The 16,377-nt window shown below is 38.8% G+C and overlaps 1 protein-coding gene across 21 annotated transcripts in view; it reads left to right on the forward strand.

The window, feature by feature from the left end:
• PTPRD (protein tyrosine phosphatase receptor type D) overlaps positions 1–16,377 on the forward strand; it is a 1,795,899-nt gene that overhangs the window by 1,688,605 nt on the left and 90,917 nt on the right. For 13 of the 21 annotated variants that reach the window (XM_075931585.2, XM_075931586.2, XM_075931588.2 and 10 more), the window contains 3 exons: positions 2,145–2,257; positions 11,840–11,881; positions 12,394–12,491. In XM_075931585.2, the coding sequence (XP_075787700.1) occupies positions 2,145–2,257; positions 11,840–11,881; positions 12,394–12,491 (253 nt within the window). The remainder of the gene's footprint in view (positions 1–2,144; positions 2,258–11,839; positions 11,882–12,393; positions 12,492–16,377) is intronic. The other 8 variants (XM_075931595.2, XM_075931596.2, XM_075931597.2 and 5 more) reach the window with 1 other exon arrangement.

Here is a 16,377-nt window from a genome sequence, read left to right on the forward strand (position 1 = left end):
CTTGGCAGTGGTTAGGGTTGATTTTGGGACAATTAATTTAACCCCTGCAAAAAGCAGCACCTCAAACTCCTTGCAAGTGACTCTTTGTTATCAACAGAGCTGTTGTTCCAGAGTGAACAAAGTCTCCCTCGGACTGCCACAACCTGTTGCCTTCGTGACTGAGGGGAGCTACAGTAGAAGAATGTAGGGTTGCTGGCAGGGATCCATTCTTCATCCCTCTCGAAACAATTTAAGCAAAACAGGCTGAATTTCATGTACCCTCACTGAAGAGAGGGAATAGCCATATTTTCTGGAGTAGGAAGAGTCTTGCCCCAAAACTCTAGAACAATTTGATTTATACAAAATTGCACAAAAATAGCTTATTTCTGCCAGCCCCTTGCTTTATGTTTGTGTTAATGCTCCACCTGATCCTGAAAGTCTTCTGCATATCAGACTTCCACTGAAGTTAACAGTGGTTTCATGCTTCAAGAGCTTATGAGATTAACACACAATTTGCACAGAACACAAAGACAACCAGAATAGAAATTAAATCTGTGCAAATTTTGTCTTGCTAGGGGAGTTGTATATCTGTCAATAGCAACTACAAGTGCAAGATATTGGGGGGGGCAGTGGGGTAGATTCATGAGTGGCCATGGGGATAGGGCATTTGCCTGGGAAGAGCAGGGGGGTGGGCTCAAGCCTCGTCCTCCCAACCCATCCTGGAAGCAACCAAATAGCCAACTCAGGCTCCTCCAGAGCTGGAGCTTGCTCTAGCACTTGGAAAGCAGGATAAGGGGTGCCCAGAAGGTAGGGAGGAGGGTTGGGTTCCCGAGTAGCCCAGCGGATAGGGTTATCCACAATAGAGATGCTAGTCCATAGCTGAAATTGATAATATTCCCTCCTGCCTCATCACTCCACGCGCTGTTTCCAATCATATAAAATCATGTTCTAATCAGCCTTACCATGCACTGCTTTGTCTGTTACACATGGACAGAGAAGACATGAAGTTAAACTGTTAAGAGTATGTCCATAAAGGATATAGCACCCTCATTGTAAACCCTCACCAGGAAAATGGCCCTATAGCACGATGTCAAATAAAATGCAAGATACTTGAGAGATATAGGCATAATAACTCGTACACATACACCACGTCTATGTTTCTTGAAATTTGGCCTTTTGCCACCTTCATCCTCGCTTCTAAACAAATATTGACTGAAAATCCAAAACAGCAGGAATTCTGAAAGCCAATACATTTCTGCTTGTCTGACTTCAGAGAATGAAACTCTCAGACAATAGGAGCTCATTCTTACAGGAGACCAACAAACCCTGGAAAGCAGAAAGATTTCATATTTCTGAGGCAAAGGGGACCTACAGGACCTTTTCTGTCTCTTCAGCCCATTGCATTTATGGAGTGGGGGTTTTTTGTTTGTTTTTGTTTTGAGAGCAACAAAATTCCATTGAAAGGCAATAGCACTTGGTTGCCTAATTCCTTAGGCACTTTTTGAAAATCCTGCCCCTATTTGATCAGAAGCATTTACATTGACATCCGGCCTGTGAATATGCAAGAGATTGGAGCCATGGGTGTTCTGTGACTCACCATATTACAGAGCTGAAATGCTGAGAATTAAGCTCTTACTTCTTAGAAAAGAACAGTGTTCTGATATATTATCTGCAACCTTGAAAGTGCCTAATGAATAAAAGCTATTCATAAATAAAAGAGTACAGAGCCGTTCATATTAAAACAAGAAGAGAGCAAATATAGCACCATCATATGTTGTTAAAGGTTACATAATGAAGATTTAAACAAATATATGTAATAAAGCTGGTAGGTGGCTAGCTTTTAAGAAAGAGACAAAGTGGATTTCCTGAAGTTTTGCATTCATATCCCATATCAGTTAATTATTCTAGTGCCTTGAATGATGAACTAGGGGATCCAACAATTGCTGAATGCAGTTATTCCCAACCAATATTTTCATGTTTATATTTCTTTTAACAATGTGAATTATAGCTGCCTTAACCATATAATGCACCCAACTGTTTTCTTATACTTTGAATATTCTTAAGAAGAAGCATTATCAAATGATCAAATAGGTCAAACAAGTATATTTGTGTAATTAACACTTGGGAGTTTAATTGTGTGTGTGTGTTTACTTTTCACCTTTCAGGAAGAGGGCTGAGTCCGACTCTAGAAAAAGCAGTATACCTAACAGCAAGGAAATTCCTTCTCATCATCCCACAGATCCAGTGGAGCTGCGACGCCTTAATTTTCAAACTCCAGGTAAGATACAGAACTCCTTCATTTACAGCGCTGTGATCATACCAGGTTTTGAACAATATTGCATTAAACAACATTGCTACTAGAGAAGTGAGTCGTTAAATGTTGAATTTTCTACTTTTTAACAAGTTCTTTGTATTGATTAATGTGATTTGTGCCATGTATTTTTCTCTAATAGTTTTGTGAATAATTTCTTCTAACGTCTGCAGCTTAAGAAAAATCCCACATTGAACATAAATAAGTAATTCCACTAGCAGTGACTCTATCAACTTAAACACATTTTTTCGTAGACATTATTTGCATACGCTTGTTACAAGTAACAATGAAGAGATTGGGGGCTGGGAAATTATTTCCCCAATTTATAAACAGTGTGCATTTGTGTACAAATATTCCCTTTCCACTGCAGTCAGGTAGTCAGTCTCCCTTGATTTTGTCCGCGTCTTTCACATGGCAACAGAAAAGAGAGACAATTTTTCACATAGGAATATTTAACTACAAGGGATCAAAAATTGGCCACAAGTCTCTGGAGCAGGTGTTTTCCCTGAAACAACTTTTTAAATTCATTTTCTTTAAATTGACTAGATTTTGAGTTGACAGTGTCCCTTTAAGGGATTGTTTTATAGGAATCATTCATATTTCTCATATTGATTGTGTACAACTGTCATGCTAAGGTCTCTCTTAAGTGTCTGGGCTATGCACAACAGATGTGCAAAACAGAAAGGCACTGGAAAAAACTACTCTTGTCTTACAAAATGGGCTGTGTCTGAGGTTAAAAGAGTATATTAATATATAACTATTTGTGAGGGATAGGGATGATATTTTGCAAAATATCTTTAAACCTGTGTTACCTCCATTTTACCCTTTCTAGTATGTTTAATTTCATTTTCTTAATGGGAGTAACCTTGACAGCCAAGTTCAGGATAAAAATAAAAAAATGTGGTCCTGGAATTTTTGTCACCCTTGCATGAATGAGTTGATAATTTATCTTTGGATTTTTCTTAATTTTTAAGACACCTTAATTTTTATGGTGTTGTGTTCCAGTGGACTTTTTGTCACAGTATGATTTAAATGAAGCCACAAGTCTATTCTGATTGATCGCGTTTAAAGTCTTCCTAATTTACCCAAAGCAATGTACAAAAATCAGGGCTATTACTATAAATTCTGCAGTGAGACCATGAACACAAAGAATCATGCCTTCACCTGCTACTACAGGTTGGAGCTCCCTGGTCTGGCACCCGTGGTATCTGAGCGGTCCCCTCCAAAAAGAAATTTGCCAAACCAGGGAAGATCAGACCTCCAGTCCCACCCAGAGCTCCCCTCCTCGTTGCCTCTCTGGAGAACCCAGAGATGTGGCCTCCTCTAGCCCACCTCCCTGGCTCTGTTGCCCATAGCCCACTCGCAGGACTCTGCTTCTTGCCTCCAGCCCTGTGGCTTTTCCCGGAGCTCCCTGTCCCCAGCCCTGAGCAGGGCGGCAACTGCTCTCAGGGCTCCCTAGCCCCACATCTGGCCCCACTATAGATGGCAGCCTCTCCTGGTGCTCTCTGCCTCCACCCCCCATGGGGCGGCAGCTTCTCCCTAGGCTCTCTGCCACCTAGTCCACCTCTGTGTCTGGGGCACTTTGGTCTAACAACATCTGTGGTCCTGCTGGACCATGAATGTTGCCAGATCAGAGAGGCCTTGATGAGGGAGGTTCAACCTGTAGTGAACTCCCTGACCAATAGGTCCTACATTTATTAAGCTCCTTGCTGCCACACATCTTGGTCCTCTCTGGTAACTGTGGAAGGCAAGGGACTACATAACCACTATTTTAATTCACTTTTATCTATTTAAATGCACTAAATCAGGAAATGAAATGGAGATTGTCAGAGATTTATTAAACCACACAATGCACACGTGCACACATACACAGTTTATTTCAAAAGAGTAAACAAAATCAGGAAAAGAAAAAGTTACAGTTATTACAGCTCTGTTCACATCATATGTGTTCTAAAACAAACTGCCAAATCCATAGTTCTTGTACAAATAATGGCTTACTTTAATATTATTACATACAGTTTCCTTTTTTGTTTTTTTACTTTGGTGTGTTGAAATTTGTAGCCTTAGTCTTGAATATATGTTTTATTTTTTGTTATATTTTAAAATAAAGTGGGGGAAGAGACGGCTCATGCTACATTAGAATGTAGACTTTATAGTTTTACCTCATTGCTCTGGAAAAAACTGGAGATAAGTGAATTTGAACATTTCTTTGCAACAGGCGTTAGCATGGGTTTGACATTTTTTAGTGAACTTGGATGTGAAGCCACAATTCACTGATATCATTAATTTCTAGGCAACGAACCGTTTTAGTAACACAAGTGTCTGATTTTTCAGGCACTTGTGAACTGCAAATCAAATTACTATTATTATTTGTATCATGGTAGCATCAGGGACCCACAATCAAGGATCAGGAATCCATTGTGTTCAGCACTGTACAAAAAAGTAATAAAAAAGACAGTTTCTGCCTCAGGCAGTTTGTCTCATTCAGGATATAAAATCATGTTGGAAGATGTTAGCTAACGAATTCTAAGACTGAGATCCCGACCCTGCTGAAGTCAGTGGCACTGCAGTTTGAATCTCTCTAGTCTGGCACCCTTGGGAGCTGACCGGTGCCAAACAGAGTATTTTCTGAATCATGGAAAGTCAATATTATCTAGCAGCATTTCCAACACTTCCACTGCTTGCTGGGCTCTTAAAAGACAATTAAGGGTAAATTAGAGCTAAATAACAGCACAGAAAACTGAGAGCGAGGTTGGGTAGCTACAAACAAATTTTATAAGACTGCAGGAAACTTGGTCACACCCATGATAAGTGGACATCGGACTAACTAAAATCTTACCGGACCACAGATGTTGCTAAACAAGAGAGTAGTGGACCAGAGAGGTTCAACCTGTATTCTTGTGTAGAAGCAGAAGCTCTTGTTGAATTCCCTTTGACTTTAATGGAGCTGTGCATTCAGCATAAGGCTATGTTTACAGTTCAAGTGAAAGTGTGATTATAGCGCAGGTAGACACACTCATTCTAGCTTTTAATCGAGCTAAAGAAGATAATAATAGTAGTGTAGATATTGAGGCATGGGTTAGAAACCTACTAACACAGTTTTAAATTCTACTCAAACACAAAGCCAGCAAGATTAAATAAAAAGAGGCCCTATATTCACGGGAACCGTATATGTTTTCTTACACATTTTCCCCTGAAAGGGAATTAGGAATTTTGCTGTGTACATTTTATTGAAACATTTATAATTGCCTTCATAAAAAGGTACAACTTTATCCTCTGTGGACACAGTTACCAATAATTGTATTCAATGACACAATGCTGAATGGGTTTTAGCAGTCAGCATGCACCCAGGGCAGTAAGACTCCAGAAGGGTCAAAGATAGATAGATAGATAGATAGATAGATAGATAGATAGATAGATAGATAGATAGATAGATAGATAGATAGATAGATAGATAGATAGATAGATAGATAGATGCAGCAGTCAGAGTGTATTGGGTGCCTTTAATACTCAGATGAATACAAAATCTCTGCCACTGAAAGTGTACCATCAAAAATAGTCATTATGTTTCCTAATGAACTGATAATGTGGAGCAACTGAAGAGACAATTTTCACTTAAATTGAAATGTTTAGATTACCAATCTCTTGTTTAATATGGTTACTAATGGGGAGCAGAGATCAAAAATAAATTAGACAATGTGAGGCAGAGCATCATTAAAAATCCCCAGTGTTTAAGGGGCAAGCACATGCCTGTCAACATAGAAATTAAGTAGATGTGTTTCCACTGGGAGATGATAATAGAGTGTGTATGGAATCCCCTCTATTCACGATAATGATGAACCTTGATGAACAGTAATGGGTAACAAATGCTTTGACTGTTTGAAAGGCTCAAAAACAGCCACTTGTCAGATGTTCAAGACACAATGTTGTAAAAAAATGTTTTTAATCTTAAACCACAAATTTATTTTGTCAAAGGTGGGGTGGGGGGAGGTGTAAGTGGGATGTGAACTTCAAGGTTTAATCCTGTTGGATTAAAAATCATTTGAAATCCATGCCATATGAGTAACATCAACTTTAGTATATCTGGTTTAATATAACCATTTAAAAAAACTATGTGGATTGTCCATAGTATTTTATCTTCTATTTTGCCATGTGGCCTTTCTTATTTTATTAATGATCAAGTTGAACTGGTGATGAAAATACTAACACAATATGAAGACACCATATGAATCTAAATTCAGAATTGCCAGAACAATAAAGCTTTCACTTTCCTATCACTTTTCTTCATGCTTTACCAGTAAAGAACAGTGTTATTAGGATAATTCCCATTTTATTCTGAACACAGAGGACCATATTCATCTCTGGTTTCACTCCATTGCAACAAGTGGAGCTACACCATGAAAACGTTTGGCACTGTGTCTCAACATAAGGGAATAGCCCACAGTTCTACATCTGAGAAGATTCTGTCTCCATATGGGCTTCCCATACAAATGTAAATTTGTTAGCTAGCCCATATGTCAGCAAGTGGGTCACATCTGTGTCAGGTTTTCTTTAAGTCAATATGAAAATGCCCAATCTCCCAACAGCATAAGGGGTTTCAGTGTATAAGTTTTATTATTTTCTAAAGGTGGAGGAGAAGGGATGATTAAGAGTCATATTCTTGCAAGTTTACTAGAAAACATCAGATTAAAATCATTAACCTTACAAGCAAGTTTTAAAAGTCACTAAGCCATGTTGACAGAGAGCGGTCAAGGGATAAGGGAAAGAACAATAATTATGTCTACATTAAAGATCTCATCAAATAAAATCTACAAAAAGGAGACACTGTGACTTACAAAAAATAAAGTGACTGATTTGAAATTGTTTGAAATTTTCTGAGACCTAAGGCTCAGGAAAAAACTCCAGACTGCCTGTCAGGAGAGAAACAAGATTGATTTGTTCCTGACAAGTCACTTTTTGTTTTTCATTTAAGTACAAAATGTGCCACACTTGTAAGTAATTTATGTAATTGAACACCAATTAAACAATTATCTCATTATAGCACATTAGTTAAATATAAAGATACTTGAAATTCAAGGAAAATAAAGACAATTATAACAGTTTGAATTCAAAGATTTACTCATATTTATGTAAGTCATTCTTCACCATATACTTGTGGGAAGAGTTATTTAAGGAAACTGCACCAGTCTCTTTCCAAGATCAAGCAAAACAAAATAAAACAGGTCAACTGGAAAAGTCTAGAAAATAGCAAATTAAACACAAGGGGAAAAGTTGATGCTTGGATTTATACATCTGACTTACAAGCTAGCAGAACTCTCCTCCTCTCATTCATATTCATGAGAATTATGTCAACACTGATGAGAGAGCACAGGTGTGTCTGCTTGGGGAAACTGACCTGAATAGCTCCCACACGGGCACTCTTTTCCAGAATAAAAGTCACCTTGATTTCAGAAGCATTGTTCCACTTTGTACCTACACAAATTGTTCTGGAAAATAATGTATTGTATTTCAAAATAGAGTGTTCATAGAAGGAACTATTGTGAAATAGGATACTTAGAAATCGCTATTGTGGTTAGATAAGTCCTGAACCTACTCCCTCAAGTTTGTTTTCACTGTAGCGACTGTTAACAAAGAATAAAAGTAATTCTAGTATCAGCTATTCTAGCATCACCTCCTGGAGTTCTCCTGGAAACCAAACTCCCTTTGACCTCAGATCAGTATTGGTGGGTTTTTAATTTGTTGCACAGGCTGCACACAAGTTTTATGCTTTTGACAGGACAGGTGCCACTAGTGTCGGCTCCTCTGTTGATGGAAACAGCGTGATTTTTTTCTATGATATTATATTAAATACTTAGTGCAATAAATGTATCTTTAATGATCACAGGTTATTAGTTTGATGTGGGCGTGTATAATACAAGTAATTTGATAAAGGTTTTTCTGTGAAAATTGTCAGATTTCCAACATGCCTGTTTTTAAAAGCAACTGTAGCATGTTGTAACTGCTAAGTGCTCTATTTAATCTCTATTGCTTATTCATCAGGGACTTGTAAACTTGGAGCTTCACTCACACCTTGAGCAATTTTCAAACCAAATGTGCTCCCCGATGATATTAAAGCCTCAAAAATGCCTTGATCTTCTATCTCATAAATGCATACATGCAAGAAAGTAGCAAATGGAAGGCTCCTTTTCTATTTCTTGTTCACTTCTATTAATATTCACCTCAGTGCAGAGTCTACATAAGGATGAAATCCTGGCCCCATGGAAGTTAAGGTCAAAATCCCCATTGACTACAGTGGGATCGGGTTTTCACCCTAAGGTCTTAAGCATGAATTAAGTGACTGATGCAGAGGTCCTTTCATCTGCCCTCTGTTTTGTATTGAATTTTGTCTTAACTCTCCCTATATTACACCTAAGTATTGTAGCCCAAATAGTATACCATATCCCTCACATTAATGGTACAATTACTAGAAGATAAGAAGATATTTCAATGTATTATTGGAGCCACAAGTTCTTGTTAAATTATTTTGGGGAGGGGACACAATTATTCAGTAAAAAATCAGTCACTCTTTGCAGTCCTCTTCAGTAGTTAGCCATAAGGGCTGGTGATAGATGGAAATTCAGATGTAACTTTGCATGATATTGTCATCATTGATTGAGTCAGATCTTTAGAGCATTATTTTAACATTTTTGTGTGCTTTAATTTACCCTTTTCTTTATTTGAATAAAAAAGCTAAGTGAAGCATGTCATTGGCATGTTATTCCTTTTGACCTACTAAGCATGTGAGAGGACCTGTAAAGATGTAGCTGCATTTTGTCTATTAGTTTTAATACATGCTCATAGCATATGTGGAATGATATGAATGTTTATCAGCAAAAGTATGCATTCTATATTGTAGAGCTATAAAATAAGTCTGATTGGCTGCATTTTGTGTAGTGAGAGTTAAGTTCTGCCCTTCGTGCAAACAATCCATGGTGAAGTCAATAGGAGCCTCCAGCTTGCATCAGCGGTGTTAATATGCACCTGCAGCATATACCTTAACATCTCTTTGAGAAACGTGAATGCATATTATCAAGAGGATACATCTGTATAATACAGATACGTAGAATGAGTACATAGCAAAAGCCCTTCAAAAAAGAAAAAGTAATATATTTGTCTCCTCGGTATTGCATCTGTTGTGTCTTTAAAAAAATATTAGCCCTACCAAATGCACGTTCTTCACTTTATATGCTGACTGTAAAATATTAAAGAATTTTAACTATTGTTCAATTATAGTATCATAAAATGAGTTCTGGCAGAAGGGGGTTATGCTCAAATAAGAGTCTGCCAATAATTATAAAAGTTATCTGTAAGTTTCCTGCTTAGAAAAGTTTTATGCCAAGTTTCACTCTGCACCAAATGTTTACAAAGGAATCACCCTTTAGAATTGTATGGTGAGAAATGTAAATGGTGGTAGTTGCTCAACTTTAGAGTGGTAATGGGTACCTCTGTAATAATGGTTCTTTAAAAGGCCAATTTTAAAAAAGGAATAGTTTGAATTGATTAATCAAATAGCCTAATAATTTACCAACAATTTCTGACTCTTTAAAATGAGTCAACACCCTCACCACTGAGCTAAGTACTAAGATCCAAGTTCTTGGTGCTGTAGAAAAGGATAGGATAGGTTCACTAATTAACAAAAATTACCCACTTTTTCAGTTGTATGTCCTTTACCTTTACAGTAGAGAGACTGGACTTGTGGATATTTTCTTCTGAATACAGTTTCCAGGCAGTGGTTTTGTGCATGTCAGAAGTGTACACATGTATGTCTGTATGACTGATTGATTGATTGATTGATTATGATGGCCTTCTGCTACTGTTACTAATTTGTTTCCCATTTCCAATTGGCTTTACTTTTTACAGCTTTGAGCAGTAATTCAGTCCCCTACGCCTCCCTGATTGGCTCTGTGTCCTCCCTCTCTAGCCAAACTACCACTCAGTCCTTATATGATAATAACTCTCTCCCACGATTCGCTCGAAAAGGTCTAAACATCTTTGTCTCTATTATTTTCTTTGTTCAAGCACTGTTTTAGATGTACATCAGTCCACCTCCATTTCTGGATAAGTCTAGAGTTTTCTTGTGCCTTTTCACTCCCATACTTTTCATTGGGGTGCTTGATCTGGATCAAATCAGTCTAATTATTATAAAAATGTCACCCACAACTCTCAAAAATCAATGTAATGGCCTTAATTTGACAACTGAGAAAATGGCAGACTCCAGAACTGATATAGATAATTTGCTACTAATTTAACACCTCTAACTTCCTAAAAATATCCCCATTATTCCTGGGTACTCCCCTTAGTTCAGTTGACTGGTAGTATGTCATACTATCTATAATAAAACCTCGCAGTGACAGAATCACTGTGCGGTTAGCATTTAACTATATGAAAGTATGTTATGAGTACTATACAAGGCTCAAATGATTTGGATCAGAGCTTCTGGTCCTTCCTGTGAACTGAAATTTATTAATTAGTGACTAAAATACCACAAAAAAATTATGAAGTGACCATATCATAATCCCATTGGTCATTTAGAGTGGTGTGGTAGAAATTGTAAATTAGATATTCCTCAGAACACTCCTGAAATTCATGGTGACAAATCAAACTGAATTGTGCAACATGGCTTCCACTTTGAGCCCCCTGCAGTCATCATTGTTTTCTTTTGTAATTTCAGCAGATCCTGGGGTTCACTAGACAAAATTTTCTAGCTGTGGTTTCTCCCTGTAACTGGATTATACACACTATTTTCTTCTAGGCCTGGTAAAAGTAAACCTGAAGAAATAAATGCCAACTATTTTGGGGAGGTGGCATCAAAACTAATTGATTCAGGGGGAAATGGCCACAAAGAGTATGCTGGCAAATATTTAGCTGGCAGCCTGTTCTAGTTGGCCCCACATCTCTCTTTGCCTTTTTCTCTCCCTCTCTCTTCCTTCCTCCCCCCCTTCTTTTTCTGTCAATCCCCATCTTTTTCCAGACTCTCTTTCACTCTCTCTTTCATTCTGTATCTTCATCAGTAGACAAAGATGTTTACACCTGAAGTAGATTGTAGGTACTTTTGGGGGTTGATAATGGGGTTTGAGGGTAAGATCACTTTAAGGTACTAGTACAGCCAGATATGTGTTTCCAGCTGAATTGTACAACCCCTGTCTCTACAATCTGCTACTAGTGAAAACATTTTTGAAGCTCTAGTTGTCTGATGTCCAGTCTTGTCTTTACTGACTGTTGTCTATAAGCAGTGATGCATGTTATTCTAGTCATCCACAGTTGCATGTGAATGTCAATCATCTCAAAACTTCATAAAATATTAAAGCTATCTTAGAGTCTTCCTGGTCTGATTGAGTCAGAATGTATAGTCAGTCCTTCCGTTCTTGAAACATTATCAGTCCCCTCTAATTACCAAGCGATCCATTTCATTTTTATTTGTATTTTTTTTAATTAATTTGGGATTTTATTTTATTTTATTTTATTTTATTTTATTTTATTTTATTTTATTTTATATCATTTCCTTTGCAGGTTCAGGTGTCTCCGGTTACCCTGGTAACCTTCATTCTCCAAGTTAGTTTTCCTTGATTATGCATAAGTCACTTTGTTTTCTGTCAAAATACTATTTTTTCCCCTTTAGGCCTCTTTCAGTGTCTATTTTCTCAGCTCACCTTTCATTATCTAATTCAAGACACAGTTTCCATTTCACACAGTGCAGGAGAAGGAGTTTGAAATGACATTAAGAGTCATTACTCAAAGCAGAAGTCAACATCAGGTCTAACTGTCTCATTTTTCCTGCCTAGCTAACCTCATTGATTCATAGCACAATAACACTTTCTTTTACACTAGGAATGTTAGCTTTGGGAATATGCTTGGTGATTATTTTTATTTGGCTTCAAAGTTCATCTCTCCAGAGCATGTCCTGCTTTGAGTAGCCAAACTATCTGCCTGCTTCCCTTCACATACAACATCTTTACTACTTGCATATTTCTAGCCATTCTAACTACTGTATTCTCTAAATTTTAGAATAATGCAATCTCTTTGGTTTATTTTAAATGCTGTTTCCCTTCTCTCTCTTTCAACAGGCATGGCTAGCCATCCTCCAATACCTATCTTGGAACTTGCAGATCACATTGAAAGATTGAAAGCTAATGACAATTTGAAGTTCTCACAAGAATATGAGGTAACTTTCTCAGTTGTCTCACTCTTACTATCCTTAATGATATCTAAGGTTTCTTTTTTAGGCCAATTAGGTGATCATTATATATCTGGATGATTTCAGTTTTACATACCATTAGAGCTATGATGGGACAAGCACCTTTGTTACATAACTAATGCTCATTGGAGATACCTTTTCATAAAGATGTTTGACACACACATACTTTAACTGTACAGGCATCAATACTGTGTAAGTGATACAATGCTTGGACTATTCTGAATACACAAACTCCCTAGCTATAGATTAAGAGCTTCCTTTCAGCATTCTTATGGATAAGACTCCTTCATAATATACATTGGCAAGGCAGATGTAATACTAGAGAAGGAGAAGAAGTTGAGTTCCATTGTGTCAATGTTGCATGGATTAAAGATTACGTAATTGCCCAAAGTCATTACTGTGCATATAACAGCTCTAAGCCATTATTTTCTATCCTGTCAATAATCCATAAATGGTAGGATAAAACAATATGATGGAATGCAACTGGAACAGAGGAACCATTTATGGGCCACCTTGTCAATAATCCCTGGAGCACAGCTCCCTATATATGAATAGATACTGCACACAGTAATGAACTCTCATGTCAATAATTTGTGGATGAAAGCACTTTGATAGCATCCGTTAAACACAATAAATTGTAACTGCTCCTTCCAAGCCATTGTAGTCTGTTGTATCAAATCTATGGATAAAGATTCTCTAGAGATGTACATTGAACCATCAGACCACAGTGCTCCTTTAGGGTGGGTATGAAGTGTTCTATCAGTGATCCATGAATTAAGGACTATCTAAATACTGTGCTCCACTTACGGTCTGTCATGTCAACTGTCAATGCTTTAAAACTCCTGTAGAATGCCTTTGAATGAAGGAACCATTACTAACCAGCTAGCTGTGGGTACCGTATAAATATTCTTATCTCAGATATCTCATAATTGATATTGTTTGTAATGCACCTATTTCTCTAGTGTCCAGGAACCACATATTAACAGTCCATATAAGCATCAACACTATCAGCAGTAACAGAGTCCTGAGACACACTTTTACAAGATAGTACATATTACCGGTTTTTTAGGGGAGGAGGGGGGGGGTTTGTTTGTTTGTTTTTTGTGGAGTGAACCTTTGTGATTCAGAAAAATAAGTTTATTTGCACAACATCTCAGGCACAGTTTATATGTTATTTAATGCCACAGTTACAGGTTGAACCTGTCTAGTCCAGCACTCTCTGGTTCAGCAACATCCATGGTCTGGCATGATTTTAGTTAGTCAGATGTCCACTTACCATAGGGGTGGCCAACTTTCCCACAATCCAATAAATTTTGTTTATAGCCCCCAGTCCTGGCTCAGTGTCTTGTGCTGTTATTTAGCTCTAATTTATCCCTAAATGTTTTCTAACAGCCCAGTAAGCAGTGGAAGTGTTGGTAATGCTGCTAGACAATATTGACCTCCCATAGTTCAGCAAATTCTTTGGTTCAGCACTAGTCAGGTCTCAAGGTGCACACTAGAGAGGTTCAACCTGTACTAAAAAGTAGGAGTGAATGTTTATTGTATTGTATGAAACTATAGCGTTCTTGATTTTGTAGACTACAGTATAGAAAGTGTGCAAGCAGATATGTTATCTGACATTTAGTATCCTACACTTGGCATTAATTTTCTTTCTTGCTCAGAATTACCTGTTAAAATAACAACAATGTCTTTGTATAGAATACATTGTGAAATAAGCACATCATTGTCATTTTCTATTTCAATTCACATGAGTACATTGTCTTACACTGTAAATTTTGAAATCAAGTAGTGAAATGTAATGAAATATATATTTTGAATACAGGCAGTCCCCGGGTTACGTACAAGATAGGGACTGTAGGTTTGTTCTTAAGTTGAATTTGTATGTAAGTCGGAACTGGCTTCCAGATTCAGCCGCTGCTGAAACTAACCAGGGGCTGACTACAGGAAGCCTGAGGCAGAGTTGCTCTGCCCTGGGCTGCCTGGAATCAGCCGCTGATCAGTTTCAACAGCAGCTGAATCTGGACGCCTAAGACAGAGCAGCTGGGGCGCTGCCGGGTAGGTCCCCGCAGGGGCGGCGCTGCGGGGACCAACCGGGCAGCACCCCAACTGCTCTGCCCCAGGTGTCCCCAAGTCAGCCGCTGCTGAAACTGATCAGCGGATGATTCCAGGAAGCCCGGGGCAGAGCAACTCTGCCTCGGGCTTCCTGTAGTCAGCCGCTGATCAGTTTAATCAGCGGCTGACTTGGGGACACCTGGGGACCAACCCAGCAGCCCCAGCTGCTCTACCGCAGGCGAGAAAAGCCTGGTCTGCTGGGGGGCTGTCCCGCTGCCGGCTTCCCCCGAGGCTTTGCAAAGCCACGGAGGGGCTCAGGCAGCCAGGCAGCCCAGGCACGCCTGGGCTGCCCAGCTGCCCAAGCCCCTCCTCGGCTTTGATCCGCGTCTTCCTGGTCTGCAGACCAGGGAGACGCGGAGCAGCTTTTCTCGCCCCGGAGTACACGGGTGGCGGGACCGCGAGGTCCCGCAGTCTGTGTCCTCCGGGGCGAGAAAAGCCCCGTTCGTAACTGCGGATTCAACATAAGTCGGATCCGCGTAAGTCGGGGACTGCCTGTATAAGGGAAATTAAGCTGTTTGAAATTACCACTTTTCCATGCACATATACTCACTGCTTGTAGCTGCAAACCCACTGTAACTTCATTATGAACAACACATTGATTTGGCCCCAAAGTAAAAAGTGCCCTCAGGCTGTTCTAACTTGGTTCAGGAAGACCATCCATATACAGAGGATATAGGAAGATCAAGGAGATGCAGGAGCGATCATTAACCTCTGTCTGTGCATCGTCTGCATGCTAACATTTGGCCCTTTATGAGTTGCTTTTGTGAAGACAGTCTTGTTATAAGCCATTAGCTTCCGCTGTATTTAAACAATGGGCCAGGTGCTGAAGCCAATGAGAATTCTAGCTATGTAAGGAATTTGGGTTTTGTCTTAATGTAATGCCAGACTATTTATCTGAAATTTAGTGTTCATCGCAAAAAAGTCAATGTTTGCTAACAGATTCCACAATTATTTCCTAGTAAAAGTATAAGGAAATAGTGTAGCTTCTCAGAAAGGACTGTACTGGCCAGATCATCTTTTTATAAATAACTAATATTATAGCAATTCACATTTTTGGTACACCTTGTATTAAAGTACAGAGTCCAGAAATTAATATTCGAGCATTACCTTAGCGTGTTGCAGAGATCTGACATTCAGCATTATACTTCAGTGTCATTTGATAGCCCTGCTGTTTCAGATTTGTATGTTCTTAAAATCAGTACAAGCACCTAGAATGCATATTACCAACGCCAGTTACAGCTAGTTCCCTGGGTTATTTTTCAGTCTTGAATAGCTTCTGTCAGATATCAACAGCTGCCTCTCCTATAGCTTTGTACTGTTCTGTTTCTGCCCAGTTCTTTTTTTGACATTCTATCAAACAAGAGCAGGCATTCAGTATTTAAATGTGGGCAGCGATAGTAAAGTCAGGCACCCTTAATGTGTGTCAACCCTTATCTAGCAAGTTTGCTTTCTAAGTTCTTTCTCTATGCCCAGCCAATCTGTGGTCTGTCTTTTCATGAGACAAAGGAATTAATTGATGCAGTTGAATTCTGTAATGTAGACTAGGAAGTGGACGAAGACCCTCCCCAGCCCAGTTTTACTTGAAGAACTGAACAGATGGTAGCATTTCAGTCTATAACAATTCAAGCTAGACTCAAACTGCTGACACACTAAGGTGCTATAACCTAGGGTGTGTCTAAACTACACCCCTCTGCCGACAGAGGGATGTAGATTAGGCACATCACTATTGCAAATGAAGTGG

This window comes from Pelodiscus sinensis, chromosome 6 (genome assembly GCF_052426305.1).
Source record: "Pelodiscus sinensis isolate ZL-2025 chromosome 6, ASM5242630v1, whole genome shotgun sequence".
Lineage (NCBI taxonomy): Eukaryota > Metazoa > Chordata > Testudines > Trionychidae > Pelodiscus > Pelodiscus sinensis.